The sequence below is a fragment of the Bos indicus genome, chromosome 9 (assembly GCF_029378745.1).
Source record: "Bos indicus isolate NIAB-ARS_2022 breed Sahiwal x Tharparkar chromosome 9, NIAB-ARS_B.indTharparkar_mat_pri_1.0, whole genome shotgun sequence".
In the NCBI taxonomy this organism is placed as follows: Eukaryota; Metazoa; Chordata; class Mammalia; order Artiodactyla; family Bovidae; genus Bos; species Bos indicus.
In genome coordinates this window covers 80,058,810-80,076,291 of record NC_091768.1, presented here as the reverse complement: position 1 = coordinate 80,076,291, position 17,482 = coordinate 80,058,810, and the positions used below count along the sequence as shown (strand labels likewise).

Genomic DNA, 17,482 nt, shown 5'->3' with positions numbered 1-17,482 from the left:
GACTCCTAGACAGACAGTAATAGAATCAGGCTAATAAGCTGGTTGGGATCTCAGACTTTTCTTTACATGCAAGGAATTAGCCAGAGCAAAAACATACTTACCACAAATTTCATACAAAGCAAGTCTAACAAATATTTGTGAATATCAGTGAAAGCAGAGGAAAACATCCCTTGATCTCAGATTCCTCAAAGTCTGGCCACAGGGTTCCATGAGGACCCTTTCTGTTCATACATTAAATTCCTGGATTTTGAAGCCAAGTCGAGCCAGAACACAGTTTCTAAGACAGTTGCTCAAAAGCAGGTTTGTGTGCTTAATCACCTCAGACTTCAGTTGAACCTAGTTCCCTTTCCAAAACCATTAAAAAGTATTTAGAGTTAACCTTAAACTGAAATCTTCTTGTTCTTATCCTACTCGACTGTAGCATATACGGTGACATGAAGCAACGTGGGTAAAGTGTCTTGAATAGTGTGATACTACTATATTTTCCCTTTTACTTTGTATTTCTAGTCTGTATTCTTATAAACTCACCCACATTCAAGGTACTCTGAGATCTACTTTTCCAAAACATGAAATGCAAATGGACCTGGTAAACACCATATACATTCAATAAACATGAACCAAGCACCTGTTATATAGCCAGCAGTATGTTATTGTCTGTGAAAATGATGAGAATAAACATAACCCAGTGCATCAGACCTTAATATTAACGTCATGCAGTAGAAGAGCTGTACACCTAGAAAAATTTTAAAACCATAAAGACAGTATACTGTGTCAGGTTTAAGTGCTTTAGACATTGTAGGCACTTACTGTTGCCGTTAACAGTGTTACCGGAGACAATGTATCACTCTAATTTGCCAGTAATGATTACACGCAGATCTTCAGGATAAACTGATTCTTTTTTAAGTTACAATAGTTTCAAATGTGTCCGGTCTGTCAGCTCAGGCCAGTGAGCAGGGTCGCAGAGTTGGACATGACTAAAATGATTGAGCACGATGTACCAGTCACTTAAAATCCTCCACTGACTGGCTGAACTGTAGGAGATGAAGCAGGAAAATACAATAGTGCTCTAGAGATCTTTCTTTTGCCCCTAGGGTATTTAAAAATCTTTATTTTGCTATTACTTTGTTATTTTCTCACACCGTTTGATCTATGTATCTCTATTAAATTATATTTAATGTGAATATCAAGTATCTTACTCTCATTGACAACCTGAATTTATAAACATCTTTTAAAGCAATTCATGATGAAAATAAGCCAACAGAAGATATAACCTAAATGATGAAAAAAGATTTTGGGGTATGTCTCCAATTATTTGTCATCCAATTATTCAAAAATGTTTGAGATAAATCAATAAAGATTTGAGACTTTAGAATATTAAATATTTGGTTGTGAGCTTGAAATAAACTAGTTTTTCAAAACACACCAAATAAACCTATTTTGATACAATGATTTAAGGAATGTACTTGTGAAAGCTACTCTGAGGGCAAACACCAAGTATTAGCTTATTTAATTTAATTTAGCCAGGGACTTGCATTCCTGTAAGGCTGTTTCACATTTTAATTTTACTCAGATCCCCATCCTAATATTATTGTCCTTAGAACACCCAGCAGATGAAAGAGCTTCTAATTATTTTAATTAATAAAAATCAGGAAATCCAACACTGACTCCCTATCGGTCCCTTTATACTTCCTTGTCTCATCTAATAACCAGTAGTTCAACCTCAGAAGAAAGCTATGCCTCTTCTTCTTCTTTCTTTCTTTTTTTTTTTGGCCACACAGGCATGTGGGGTCTTAGCACAGCATACACAATCTTGGTTCCCCGACCAGGGATTGAACCTGCACCCGCTGTGTTGGAAGCACAGAGTCTTAAACACTGGATCACCAGAGAAGTCCCCGTATGCCTCTTCTCTTTGCCAGGGCTAACCTTCTCCCTGTAATTCTCATCCCACCCTTGCATCTTCATGTTTATTCTTATTTTTCACTAGGGAAGCAGAAAAAGAGAACAGTTAAGTATTATTCCTTGATATGAAGAGGGAGGGAAGGAAGAAAGAAAGAGGGGAAAAAGTGAGAATATGAGGAAAATTGGGGGAAGCAGAAAAGGGAGGGAGGGGGACAGAAAGAGGGAGAGAGAGACAGTACTTTTATACGAGAAAAATAGAATGTTACTCAACTGGAAACACAGGCATTCTTCCAAAACACTATGTTTGCAAAGCCCAGTTCCTTCAGATTTCAAAACACTACAAACACAGATTGGTCTGAAAATCAATAAGTGTTTCCCACCTACTTCCCACTGCTGCTCCTCTAGCTTCAACCTGCTATATGTGACTGGAGATGAAGCTTCACCAACTGCTTGCCTGTTTTCTTAACATGGCTTGGCCAGGAGTTATGAAGTTGGCTCAGAAGACCTGAGTTAGCAGTGACCAGCCAACACGCCTCACAACTTAGCACTAAGTAGGGCCGTGAGCCAAATTGGGCCTTGGCTCTCTGCAGAAGAGAGTTATCCTAAATAATCACAGCAAAGGAAGTGAGGAGGTCCTGCTCTCATCATTCAAGTCAAGTTGGCTAAATTCTGTCATTTTCTAAACCTCCCACAAAGAAAACAGTGACTATAAATGTGAAAAAAAAAAAAATCCTAAGACCAAACTTCTATGTCATATTATTGATTTGGTTCCCTTTTCAGAAGGCTGAAGACTTCCCAAAAAGGAAACCTACATTACTTTTAATTTGCCACAGAGCTTGGCTTTGCATCAGTCATCTCAAGAAAATCTAAGAACTTCAAAATGCATTAATCCCCAGTGAACTAGATCTTTCTAAAATATTCATTCTCAGTGTTTTGGCATAGTCACCCCATGTCACTAGCTTAATTGGTGGCAGGTTATTTTCCAGTTGTCAAATAATCTTTTCCTATTTAAGAGGCAGAAATAAAAACAGTCACTCATAAAGGAATTCAATAATTTGGATCACAAACAACATAGGCATTTATTTGAAAAACATTTTCCATTTAAGTAAAACGGCAAATCAGCTATAGTAGCTTCTTTACTGCTTATTCTAATCTGCACTCACAGTCATTTTTTATTCATCAAATTCAGAGATACTGCTACAGAAAACTCTTTCACAAAGTATTTAGAAAAAAATATATACAGTCTCTCTGATAGAAAGTTAATTAAAATAACAAAGCCAGGCAATATAAAGGTAAGATATAAAACAAGCTCACATTTATAAACACAAATAAATAAATATGTACAAAAGAGTCTATGCCAACATTAAACAAACAAAGCTTTACAATGCACGTCATGGTGACAACAATAGAAAACATATCGGGATCCTAGACTGACTCTAACATAATGCAGTTTACAAAAAGGAAAATGAGGAAAATTAAAAAACAACAAAAACTGAAACTCTTTTTCAACTCTCTTCCAACCCCAGAGAGTCTTAAGTTGATATTATTCTCAAAGTTAGGCTAAAATAATTTTGGCTCCAGAGCTAAATTCCTGAAGTTCTGTTCTGAGGGGGCTAAATGAAGGTGAGAACTACATGTGCAGAACTCAAGTCCACTTGCAAATGTTTCTATTCAGCTGTTTCTCCATTTTTTTTTTTTTTAATCCTTACCCGATTACTGGAAATTTCAAAAGTGGAGCTGATACTGTTGTCAAATATGAAAAAAACATTTTTCCAAGATCTGCATGAATATGAGTAGAAATCAAAGATATTTTTAAAGTTCTCACTTTAATTACTTATAACTACATAAGCACTTTGGGTAGAAATCTCACAGTTGAAAGCTAATTAAATTCTATCATCTCTAAGGCTTGGAGGAGAGTATATGAAGATTCAGTGACGAGTTAACTTTCATCTAGATGTAACCTCTGCCCAAATAGCAGCCTGTTAACATACATGCCTATGGAAAACAATGTGACTCTGCTGTAGGGAATCTTAGTAACCTCAGATTTACTATCTTTCCCTTCTGTCTGTACCCTTCTCCTGGGAAGGCCAGGCTGAGCCATGCTTTTATCTCCCAGAACAGGGTTCCAGGATGCTACAAAATGGAATGGTATGAAAACTTATTACCACATCATCACCTGTTTGGGTTTGCCAAAAACCTTCATGACTGAGGATGAGCGGAAGGTGAGACGTCCCTTGGTTGCTGTGCAGTCTGAGAGCTTTCCTATGTCTCCAACTAAGGGCTACCTGCTTCCGGCACAGAGGGAAAGGTCCCCAGGTGCTCAGTCTGGCTTCTGCCTTTAAGCAGTTTCGTTCTGCCAGAATGTCTCATCTTCTCACTTAGGCTGCTTCCAGAACCTGAAACATCTCAGATAACTCAGAGCAAATGTAAAGGTACAGCACATATTGAGACCAATTTCTAAGAAACTGGACACTCATCCATCATTTAAGAACAATTAAAATGTAGTCTCCTATACATTCACTAGCAAGCACATTACTCAGGATAGTCTGAAAGTTAGGCTAAAAGCTGCTTAATATTATGCATGGCTTATATGCAGAAATCTAATCCATAAATAACACCCCATCTATCTTGCCAGATCTCCTCTGGCTCTCATAATCAGAGGACCTATATACAAATAGTTTTCAGACTGGTAAGTGTAGACCCACATGTTTATATATTATTTTGATTATGATAAGTCACCCACCTAAGTCTCAGTTTATATTCTTTGGAACAAAACTCTTGAAAGAGGAAGTAAGAGGCTTTTCATTTGTGCAAATGGAAATATCTTAAAAGTCTCTGGAGCTATGACAAGACCATAGAGTCTCAATAGTTGTTTTTCCCAAAAGGGCAAGACTGTTGTACACAGCATGCCTAATGGAAATTCCATTCCTCCCATGAACCCATGGCTCAATATACAGTAGAGGATCAAAAATAGAGGTGTAAGAAGTTCATTCTTCAACTGCTGTGAGGTCCACTGTAATGAAACCCCAACACTAAATTTGATTCGAAAGTATAGGATTAAATTATAATTAACAATGATGTTTAAGTCGTGTCTTGAATAGGATAAATGCAACAGCATGAGTTCGTATTAACCAGGTCAAAATTTGTGAAATTCTTTCTTTCTTAGGCACATAGTGCTCTTCATGGTTAAACATTTGCGATAATGGAAGATCCACCTTTCTGAACTTTGTCAGACATCATTCTTTTGTCTCTGTAGTTAAAAGAGGAAATGCTACTGTATTCAGGGAAACTAGCAGAGATGGGACTTGTAGGCATCCAAAATAGTTTTAAATATTAGTATGCTTTTTTAAAGATTTTTTGGATGTGGACTCTTAAAAGTCTTTATTGAATTTGTTTCAATATTGTTTCTGTTTTATGTTTTGACTGTGAGGCATGGGGAATCTTAGCTCCCTGACTAGGGCTCGAATCCACACCCCACCCTCACCCCCCATGTTGGAAGGCAAAGTCCTCACCAGTGGATCCACCAGGGAAGTCCCTATTAGTATGCTTTTGCTTGTTGAGAAAGATGATGGAGCAAATGGCCATATCCAAACCTAATTATTAGGTGGAGTGTGAATAAACTCTAAACTAAACTTTTCCATAGCCTGGCCTGTCCCTTGTCCTCTAACCTTAATATTTCACCTCCCAGCCCAAGTTCTGATTGGTCAATTCAATTATATATTTAAAAAACCCTATCCCCTGTGGGTACTGAATCATGCTGCTCTCAGTAGTGACGTTTTAGTGATGGTGGAAACTCCCCCATGGAAGAAACACACTGAAAAGACAGATAGTGAATTTCACAAATGCCTTCTTCACAAAACACACTGGTCATATATATGCAGTTACCTAGGTAAGACCACGTTTACATCTGCTAGTTAAGAGTCTGATGCTTGCACATCTTCATGTTTGTGCAGACTGATTCCTCTTTCTTATATTAAAGATATCAAAACTTTGTGCTGTGGCTGAAAGTGTCTGACATGATAATATTTTTATAGAAATTATCTGAATGAGCATTGCAATAACCCTTGACCTTATCAATGACCTGATGGACAGGAATGATCGATGTTTGTTCTCCATCAGCATGAGTCAGTTTTGATGAGGACTTGTCCATGGAAGCATTGTCTGAAAGAAACGATACAAGAAATTAGGCTGCAAGATGAGCTGGTGACATGCCTGAGGGCCATCGTTTTGGACACTCTATTTTGCACATTAAAGAAGATCACAAAGGAAATAGAGCTCTGATTCTTTCTTAGTTTCGATAGCAGGCAGCACTAAATTTTCATGTTTTTCATCTTCAAGGTGCATTCGTGCATATGAATGAATGTTAATATGCCTTCCAGTAATTCGTGGGGGTTTAAGAAATGTTCTTCTAAGTGGTATTTTTCAAAGAGCCAGTGAATAGAGTCATCAGAAAATTGAGGAAAAAATATATATGGCAAATGGCTTGCACCAAGTAGTGACAGATTATATAACAATGAATTAAAACGTGCTGAAATATCTGTGGAAGAAACAATTAGATGTCTATGATATGTTTTTACAGTAATACAGAAAGGGGGAAATGTGTAGGTGGCTATGAGTTGATAGATTCAGGGGGATTTATTATATTATCCTCTCTACTTTTTATATGTGTTTGACATTTCATAATAAAATTGTTAATGAAATGTAATTTAAAGAATTTTGGAAAAGAAAAGTGAATAAAAAACATAAAAGCTATTTTGAACACATTTTCTCATGGAAAAAACTTGTGAAATGAATGCAATATAGAAAAAAGGGCATCTTTTATGAATTATTTTTAAATTCTAGAATCCAAAATTATCTTTATCAGAAATATTTTAAGTATATGTTTTCATTAACTATGCTACAGTCTCAGAATAATGTTGTTGCTGGCAGCAATAAAATCATAGCAACTAACAGTAATAAAGGATTGCTAAATACATTTCTGTCCTAAATTTCTCGGTATCACATATTAAACATTATTTTCCTAGATCCATAGCTTTCTAAAATTGGCTCAGCCAATGCCTTGAAACTCTGTCGTGTGTGTGTATGTGTTAGTTGCTCAGTCATGTCTGACTCCTTGCGACCCCAAGGACAGTAGCCGGCCACCCTCCTCTGTCCATGGAATTCTCCAGGCAAGTGTTAACTCTGTTAAACACTATTATCTATAAATACACATGACTATCTTCATGTACCCTGTGAGTATCTTGTAAATATCTGTCTTCCTCCCTCTCCCAACACATTTTGGAACAAAATTCTATCTTAAAATCAACTACAGAGATTCTACATCAGTGAAAGAGCAAATATGACCTTCTATAAAGTACTCCATCTCCTGCAGTTGTATCATCTCTATTCACTGTGGAAGAGGAAAAAATTCTATCATGAAAAACTGTGTCTAGAAATCATGGCTCAAAATGGAATGTTCACTCCACATGTTTTATGTTTTGAGTATGCTGGACCCAGTATGTGACTTAACGTTAAAAATCCATCCATAATTGGCAAAAGCCATTGCTATTGTATCTTGTTTTTGGAAATGACTCAAATTGTTCAACTGTGGTCTTGGTGTTGGAGCAGACACTAAATACAATGAAAGCTAAAATAAAAAATGGTTTGTCCATCTCACTGAGGAAGCAAGAGAGAACAGATGGTCTACGGGAAGAGTGAGCAGACTGAAGCATGGTGGGATGACCCAGGATGGGTGAGAAAAAGGCTCAGGGGTCATTATCTAAGGGTCCCTCCCCATTCAGCTCTCAGCAAGCTGATTGATTCTATGCTTTCCTTCCATTCACACATTCACTAGCCATTGGTTTTCTGTTGGGAATTTTTCTGTTTGTTTAAATCTCAATAATGAACAATTTGTACTTGATGTTTTTAGAAAACTACACATCCTCAAAAAAACCTTCATAGATACATTCATTCTATTTCATTGACAACTTCCAGAGGCACACAGTTTTTAAAGATGTTGACCAGCTCCATTCCAAATATGTGACCCAATTTTCTGGATCTTCACAGTCTAATAAAGTAAAATTCTGAGCTAGGTCTGTGTTTCTACATATATGCTATTCCCAGTTTCTGCAATTCCCAGTTATAGTTATTATATTGTGGATAATATAGATTTTTGATTATTGCTATAAGTCTGAAAACCAGGGGCTAGGGAAATGAACTATTATTTAACTGATGCTGAAATTTCAAGCAGACAAAAGTCCTCAAAAAGCAGGCTTGGAATCGACAATTTCTCTTTTATGACTTCTGTGAATGTACCATGACATATCCAATAATTCATAAGAGCAGTGAAAAGGTAAAGAATTGTACTCCATTCTACAATGAACCTCTCAAGTACTGCTTTTTTTTTTTTTTTCCTGTTATATGACCCACTAACTCCAGAGCATGGTACATTTCCTAGAAGGAGCAGCTTGCAGATACCCACATGCAGAGAAGAGCCAGCCCAGCACACGACCATTTGACAGTTCAGAAATTCCAGCTCAATGCAGGACTGTCCTTGGGCTAGCTGAGAAGTATTGTAAAGAAGAAGCCATTTTGCTGGTGCAGCAAGAGTCTTAGTTTAATCCATGCAAATATTCTATTACCTTGCAAAAAAATTCATGCATTCAAAAAAGTAATAAAAGTTTACCTGAATGATCCACTTTTGTTGAAGGAATGATCTTAGAAGACATTATCTACAATTCCAAGAAATAAACCATCTAGATATCCATGATGATATGCAGCGACTTTCTACATACCCCAAGTGACCTAGGTATACCAGCAGTCCCACTGAGAACTGGCTAGGCTGCAGAAGACTCTTCATATGTCAACTGACTGGAATGATTATACCATGAAAGTCATGTCATACCATTGACTATATCCTTATACTAGTTAACAAGAACCTGTTTAACCCCAAATGTTTGAATAGAAATGATTAACATTAGTGAAGTCTTCAAAAATAAATATCCAAGCTTTTGAAACAGTAAAGCTTTTCTTTGGTATCCCCATTTCTACAGTCCCTTTTATCTTCTAGGCAGTTTTCCCCATGATGCTATTACCAAATATTTTATAATTTCAAAATGCCCTCTGTTCCAAAATATCTACCTGTTATCTTGTTTACCATTTTAATAGTGGTTTTTCAGGCTAGCTATTCTCAGTTATATTAAGAGGAAAATAATTCAATTGGGCTAATTCCTATGCATTCACAACTAACTTATAATGCATTAAGTATTTGGATTTTAAAGGGGAGACAAAATGAGTATCTAATCTTAAGGCTGATCAAATAAAGTATAAAATTCACTCATTATAAGTACAATAGAGCCTGGCATAATAGTTGGGAGTAGCGGGCACTACTTCCCGAACAACTGAAAATCTGAGTACAATTTACAGTTGACTCTCTGTGTCTGAGCTTCCTCAGTGTCCACAGTTCTGTATCCACGTATTCAGTCAACTGGGGATCATGTAATACTGTTTGTTGTAGTTAGTACTAAAAAAAAACCTACGTATAAGTGGACCTGCCCAGTTCAAACCGTTTTGTTCAAGGGTTAACTGTAAACAATATTTTATGCCAGGGAACTACCAATTAGGTAGACTAATCTATCTCATATTATATATCTGTCATCGTGTTTCTTACACAGGTGTTTCAAGCAAGAATGCAAAGACCTCTTAATTTTAAGGAAAACTGCTTGTGTGCAGGACTCTAGTACTCTTGCCTAGAAAATTCCATGGACGGAGGAGCCTGGTAGGCTGCAGTCCATGGGGTCATACAGAGTCGGACACGACTGTAGCAACTTAGCAGCAGCAGCAGCAGCTTGTGTGCAGGACTCAAAGACTGCACCCCATTCTGGAATAGCTTCTATTTAATTCCCCAAAGTATCCCTAACTCCAAGAAACTTTAAGAACTGCTGTCCTAAGCTGCTCCAAGTTTTCAGATATTCTTTAAAAATAATTGTATTTATTTATTGGCTGTACTGCATCTTCACTGTTGGGTGGGCTTTTCTCCAGTTGTGGCGAACAGGGGCTACTCTCCAGTCGTGCGTGGGCTTCCCATCGCAGGGGCTTCTCTGGTTGCTGAGCGCTCCAGGGCGCCCAGGCTTCAGTAGTTGAGGCACAAGGGCTCAGCAGTTGCAGTTCCTGGGCTCTACAGCACAGGCTCAATAGTTGTGGCACACGGGTTTAGTTGCTCCTGGGCATGTGGGATCTTCCCAGACCAGGGATCGAACCCATGTCTCCTGCAGTGGCAGGCAGATTCTTTACTGCTGAGCCACCAGGGAAGCCCTTCAGATCTTTCTTTGACTAATTTTGGAATTAAAAAACTCTCTAAACATTCAAACTTTTTTCCGCAGTGCTATCTTGAATACCAGGCAGTGGGCACCAGAGTGGTACAAGCAGGGACATGTGGAAAGATTCAAATGTACATAAGGGTCATTTGAAATGCAAGTGTTATAATGTGAACATTTATACACACATCACGCAAATCACTCTTGCCAAATATGAATGTTTTTGGTGCCATTTTCTTCTGCCTACATTTACTAGCTAAACAAATACAAAACTTAAAAGTCATTTCCATTACCTTTTATAAGCATCTTTCATTTAGAAAGTGCTGGATACTGAGTGTTGAGAGCTGTTTGACCAAGGTTTAATTAGTATTTAAAAGTAGCATTTCTGCTATTTTCAACTGAAATTATTAAAGGAGTATACCTTTTCACATTGTTCACTGGCTATCAAGGACTGCAAAATGGTCCTTGCAGGCATATGTCATTTTATTTCACTTCACTTTGAAGCTCTTCACAGACATTGCAGTTTTTATAAATCGAAGATTTGTGTTGTCTGCTGACAGTCAAGCACAGTTTTTAGCAATAAAGTACCTTTTTAAATTAAGGTATGTACATTTTTTGACATGATTGTATTACACACAATAGACTGCAGTACAGAGTAAACATATAAGCATATATTTTTATATGGTGCATATAAGTACTGAGAAACCAAAAAATTTGTGTGACTCTCTTTATTGCAATATTCAATATATTATAGTGGTCTGAAGTCAAGTTATCTGTATATCTGAAGTTAGCCTGTGTTTTCACAGTCTTCAGAATTTTTCACACACAGGCTTAATGTCAGAAAGTGCAATCATTGTAAATATCATGAAGATTTGGTAGATGAATAAAGATACAATGTTTCTCATCATCTGTATCACTTTCCAAACATAATGTTCCCTCTTTCATATTTAATCAGTAATATAGAGAGCAATCACCAATAACACTTCCAATGGTTAGGAACTTAAGTATCTTTTTTGATTGAGGTATAATTGACATATATCAGTATTAGTTTTAGGCGTACACTATTATGATTTTATATTTGTGTGTATTTCAAAGGACTTAAGTCTTTCACATACAAGCTGGATGGTGTCTCTTCCTGTTTTCATTCCAACTTGCCAGGTAACTGTCATACTATGCTGAAATAATCTGCAAATCAATTTCTGTATTTTTTAAATAAAGATATAACTTTTAAAAACAAGATACCATACTTTTTCAGGAAAATTAAATTTTAAAGCAAATGAAGTTACAAAAATAATTGAGTTAATGACACTCTGACAATGTAGGTTCAATTTTGGTTGTAAAATTTTAAAAACAGGACAAAATATTCACAAAGGTGCTGAAGGTGCAAATAAATTTTGATTTTCCTAAGTCTAAAATAAGCACCCTAATGGGCACTGTGATCTATGAATATTTACGACATGACAGTTCTCACCACGAAAACATGATGGGAAGTGTCCCAGAGAACATCTTTACTAGCACTTTTCTGGCCAGAATGACTCACCGGTGTGGCTGTTCCTTTTGAAGTAAGTGGTAGAGCTGGATTTAGACTTGGATGTAAGGTAGGTTGAGTTAGAACCAATGGAGCTGGAGGACAAAGATTTTCCTAGATTATCAGAACTTTTCTTGATGATATTGGTAGCTGTCTTACTCCAATCTGAAAAAAATGACATCTCTCCATGAGTCTGCTTTAGAAGGGATATAGTCTGCCTCGAGGGCTTCCCTGGTGGCTCAGCAGTAAAGAATCTGCCTGCAAGGCAGGAGATGCAGGTTTGAACTCTGAGTTGGGCAGATCCCCTGGAGGAGGGCATGGCAACCCACTCCAGTATTCTTGCCTGGAGAATCCCATGGACAGAGGAGCCTGGTGGGCTGCAGCCCATGGGGTTGCAGAGTTGGACAAAACTGACTTAGCACGCATGCACACACTTTGCCTTGAAAAATCATCACCACATTATTTAAGAAACTGATTCATAGCATTGGATGTTCTGACACACTGGCAGTGAATCATACAAGAGATTGACATGTCAACAGTAACAACTCGAAGAAACAGAAAAGTTTCTTACTTTGACCTTATGTTTAAAATTCTACTTAATATCTTAAGGTTGAGAAGTAACCACTGGAGGGGTTTTTTTAAAGAGTAATATTTTTCTTCAGGGATTTTTTTATATTGAGAAAAATCTCTTTTGTCTAATAATGTAAATGAAGACTTCAAAAATATGGAAAGGTACATAGGGTACAGTGGATAACCGAGTTGTTAAATTAGACATAAAAACTTGAGCAACTCACTTAACCTATCTGGAACTCATGCTTCTTTGCAAAATAGAACAGTCAGGTCCAAGTCCTCCGGTCCCATGCAGTCTTAATAATCTAAGACTCTGACCAAGCATCTTTACACACTCCACCTTTACACCTTGCTACCACTGGGACTGGGTTGCTCTGACAATGCAAATGTGTGTGTACTCACATTTGCTTAGGTGTATCTTATTCTTTGTGATCCCATGGACTGTAGCCCGCCAGGTTCCTCTGTCCATGGAGTTTTCTAGGCAAGAATCCTGGAGTGGGTTGCCATTTCAGGGGCTCTTCCTGATCCAGGTATAGAACCTGAGTCTCCTGCATTGGCATGCAGATTCTTTACTACTGAGCCACCTGGGAAGCCCAAATCACAAACACTTCTGACCACACTCTTAATGTAAAAAGCTCGATCACCAACATGCCCCTTTACCTGAGTTGTCTGCCAACCGAAATCTACCACAGCAGAGATGCCGTCTCCACTGTTTCTGAACATTCTCCTTCATAGCACAGTGGAAGATAAATATAAATAAGCCTGGGACAAAAGAAAATATAAAACAATTAGGCAAAATGACACATCGCTAAAGACAAATCTTACAAAACACATGGATTCAATTTATTTTTTTTTTACACCCAAATCACTAAGAAACAAAGATGGAAGGAATCTTTAAGTATGCAGCTGATGTTTTAATCCTTTAGAATAGAACACAGAGGCTCAGATAAAACTAGAACAATTACATGAATCTAATTCTGTCCTTGTTTTAATCAGTATTTGTTGTGACGTAACCTAAAGACTAATCTGAAATAGGCAATATTCACTTTAAGAGACACTTAATGTTTCCCTTATATTTGTTTTAAAATTATGTGAAAACATAGAGAAAATATCCATGAGCTCATCATCTATTTCAATTTGTGTATTCTGAGCTATTTTATGTAAGCATATTATTGTAAGTCTGGGCCATAGAAAAGTGGTATTTTTACAAGTCAAAAATGGCCCCAAATCAGCAATTTCATGCAGCTCCACCTGACCTGCTTTAGTTTCTCAACATTTTAATGCGGAAGCATTTCTGTATTGTCAAGTGCTCTTCATATACTTACAGTTCGCCTGCATCGATCAAAAGCTGTATCACTCGTGCTTTGGGAGCCAGCCTCTTTTAAAATTTGCTTTTGCATTTTTACCTTCTCTTGGCTGCCTCAATTTCTACCTCTCTTCCTCCAAACTTGGTTATTCCCATTACTCACAAGCATATCCTAGTAACTCTCTTTTAAATAATCAAAGAATTTCTCCTTTGACCCCCAATCTTCTTCCAGCTTCTACTTCTTCATTCCCTTTCTCAACAAAACATCCAATGACTAACTTTTGCTGTCCCTGTTTTTTCTCATTTCTTTTCTTCTCAACCTGCTCTAAAGAGGCGACTATCCACATCTCTGAGGCCACTGTCCACATCTCTGAGACCACTGTCCACATCTCTGAGACTGTCCACATCTCTGAGACCACTAAAACTGCTCCTGTAGATCACAGGAACTCCCCTACTGTTAATTCAGTTTTCTTTCCCATTTTACTAGGCCTCTCAACAGTATTCAAAACAACTGATCACTCTCTCATTCTTGAAATACATCCTCTCTTTTTTAAAGATTTTTTTTTCCACGTAAACCACTTTTTTTAAATCTTTATTGAATTTTGTTATAACATTGCTCCTGTTCCATGATTTGGTTTTATGGCTGAGAGGCATGTGGGGTTTTAGCTCCCCGACCAAGGATAGAACACATACTCCCTGCATTGGAAGGTGGTCTTATCCACTGGACTGCTAGGGAAGCCCCTTGAAATACAGTCTTGATACCATTTTCTCCTGTGGAGGGGGTGGTTTAGTCACTAAGTCATGTCCGACTCTGAGACCCCATGGACTGTAGTCCTCCAAACTCCTCTGTCCACAGGACTTCCCAGGCAGGAATACCAGAATGGGTTACCATATCCTTCTCCAGGGAATCTTCCTGACCCAGGGATCGAACCCACATCTCCTGCATTGCAAGTGGATTCTTTATCACTGAGCCACCATCCCTGATGTTCAAAACAGAAGTGCTCTTCATCATTGCCCTCAAACAAATATATTAAACTCATTTCAGCTCAATAATTCGATAGTTCTTCCTTCAAACCTTTCCATAACAGGATCTTAACCTGCCATTCAGGTCTCAGATAAAACCCCTCAAAGAGGTCATCATCAACTGTTTCTCTTTATTTTTTATGTCTTAGCCTCTGCTCACACATCCTTGCACACACCTATTCTTGCTATGGCACTGATCAGTACCTGATATTCTTGTATTCCTTATGTATTCATTTATCTCTTTGCTTGATTATCCCTTGCTAGTAAATAATAAGCTTCAAGAACACAGGGATGCTTGTCTATCTAATGCTGTACTAGCCATTCCCAAAATAATGCCAGGAACTAAGCAGGACCTCCATAAATGTTTTGTTGAATGAATAAATATAACCAAGATTAATCACTCATCTATTTTACATGAGATAATTTAATACACACATGTACATCTGAATGTCTTAAATGTGTTTGGGTGTAGGGGCTTAAAAACAGGAGTTAGCAGAACACAAGTTAAGGAGTGACAGGAATACAGTGAAAATATATTTAAGGCAAAAGTTTCTGAAAGGTATGCAAATTAGTTGCCAAGTAATGCCTTAATAATATACCATATTAAGCAGATTATCTACATAAGTGAGGGTATTCTAGAGAGTGCAAGGGCTTAAACTGAACCTGAAGAAAACTTTGGGTAGGAAGTTAAGGGGTTTCCAACAGAATAATCTACTCAGTGACAACTAAGCACTGCTAAGCAGGAGGCACTTTGTTTTAGGAGCAGGAAATTCCAAGGGGATGATCATTGTTTTCATGGAGCACAGGGTCTAGCATGGAACACCATAAAAGTGAAAATGACTAAAGTACCTTTAATGGACATTAAGGCCTATCCATTCTTTTTGAGTATGGAGTATTCATCAAGAAAACTGTAAATTACACTGTAGCCTGTGTAACTGGAAAAGTGGGGCGAGTATTTAAAGTACTCTTATTTTACACGTACAGATAAATTTTCAAATGAGATCTAAGGCTGTGCTTTTACGTTCTATTTTTCAATATCTTAACTGAAAGTGGTCACAGTTTTACTCCAGAATAAATTACATTATTAAGAACGATTACAGAAGGGAATGTGCTGGATTTCTGCAGGTTAGACCCTGAATGCAGTGAGATGACCATGGCTGATTCTCCTCCTCCGGGTTTGGCTTGTTTGGTTATCACTGAGTGGTAGACACTTACTTAGGAGGTGTTCCACCAATTTCTATTGAACCCAGGTCTCCCGCATTGCAGGTGGATTCTTTACCAGCTGAGCCACAAGGGAAGCCTGAGAATATTGGAATGGGTAGCCTATCCCTTCTCCAGTGTAGCTTCCTGACCCAGGAATTGAACCAGGGTTTTCTGCATTGCAGGAAGATTCTTTACCAGCTGAGCTACTAGGGAAGCCCTTATTATTGTTACCATATCATTTTATACATACTTATATAAGTAAAACATTATTATGTTATTTATTAATGATATTTTATTAGTAATAAAACAATCAGTGATGAAAATATATGCTAGTGACACAATTACTTGTCTAAGATGATATCAGATAGGATGGGGAAGTTCTAATTTTAAAAGAAAGCTCTACTAAATATGAATCAAACTTCAGTCTTTCAGAAAATAAACACACACACGCACACACACACACCCTTCCTGAGGGTCCCTGTGCTATTGACAAGGAGAGAAGCTGGGCTGGGGAGGAAGAACTGGAGACAAGAAACCCGCTTGCAGCCTGGCCTGGCCTGGAGCTCAGACACGACAAGTCTCAGAGTAGGGGAAAGATTTTCCCCCACATTCAAAACTCCACAGAATCAGGACCTAGCAGGTAGAGCTATCTTCCCAGGAAGTACAGAAGAGGCACTGGGTTTGGACCTCATCTTTACATTTTGATTGAATCTGATTGGGCTTCCCTGGTAGCTCAGGCAGTAAAGAAACTGCGTGTAATGCAGGAAACCCAGATTCGATCCCTGGGACAGGAAGATCCCCTGGAGAAGGAAATAGCAACCCACTCCAGCATTCTTGCCCGGGAGATCCCATGGACAGAGGAGCTTGGTGGGCTGCAGTCCATAGGCTCACAAAGAGTCAGGCATGACTGAGTGACTAACAGTTTGGACCTCATCTTCACACTCTGACTAAATCTGATTGCCTTTTAAAGCCTTCCTACACCAACAACCCCCAAGTCCCCAACCTGCTTGCTAACACAGAAAACCCCTTTAATTAGCACTCATGCTTTGTAATACAGGTGTACACAATATAGATTGTTTTTCCTTTTGAGAATCTTTCATGTGTTGAAGAGGTGATGGCAGCTTCCTAGTACAGGGAGCAGAATGCATGGAAGTTAGGTCAGCACAGGTTACAGGTGAAGGAGTCAGAGGTGGAAAGGGAGCTCTTTGACTTGGGTTGGATCTATTTTTGTGCACTGGGGCAGGATTTGCAGAATTTGTTGTTGGAGGTATTTTTGTCCTAGAGCTGAGAATATAGCTAACCGTGTGTTTCTTAAACAATTGTTTAACAAAATCACTTATCAGAGCTGGAAAAGATTACAAACTCTAAATAAGGACTTAGGTTCTCAGGCTTTAATCCTGGCCTTACTCATGCTTGGGATTCACACTGAGCAAATGACTTTTAGTAGACGGCAGAAAATGAAATTTGCTAGATGATGTTTCCCTTAACACTCAGAAGTTTTTATAAATGTCATATATATTGGAGAAAAAACTTCAGAGCATACATCTGGTGTTTTGAATAGTGAATAGTGAAGTCACTCAGTTGTGTCCGACTCTTTGTGATCCCGTGGACTGTAGCCTACCAGGCTTCTCTGTCCATGGGATTCTCCAGGCAAGAATA

The 17,482-nt window shown here is 38.0% G+C and overlaps 1 protein-coding gene across 9 annotated transcripts in view; it reads right to left on the bottom strand.

The window, feature by feature from the left end:
- Nucleotides 1–2,953: 2,953 nt before the first annotated feature.
- ADGRG6 (adhesion G protein-coupled receptor G6) overlaps nucleotides 2,954–17,482 on the bottom strand; it is a 153,578-nt gene continuing 139,049 nt past the window's right edge. For 7 of the 9 annotated variants that reach the window (XM_019967514.2, XM_070796264.1, XM_019967515.2 and 4 more), the window contains 3 exons: nucleotides 12,952–13,053; nucleotides 11,734–11,886; nucleotides 2,954–6,060 (listed from right to left, as the gene is read on the bottom strand). In XM_019967514.2, the coding sequence (XP_019823073.1) occupies nucleotides 5,882–6,060; nucleotides 11,734–11,886; nucleotides 12,952–13,053 (434 nt within the window). In that variant the 3' untranslated portion in view covers nucleotides 2,954–5,881. Of the gene's footprint in view, nucleotides 6,061–8,563; nucleotides 8,610–11,733; nucleotides 11,887–12,951; nucleotides 13,054–17,482 lie in introns of all 9 variants that reach the window. The other 2 variants (XM_019967516.2, XM_019967518.2) reach the window with 1 other exon arrangement.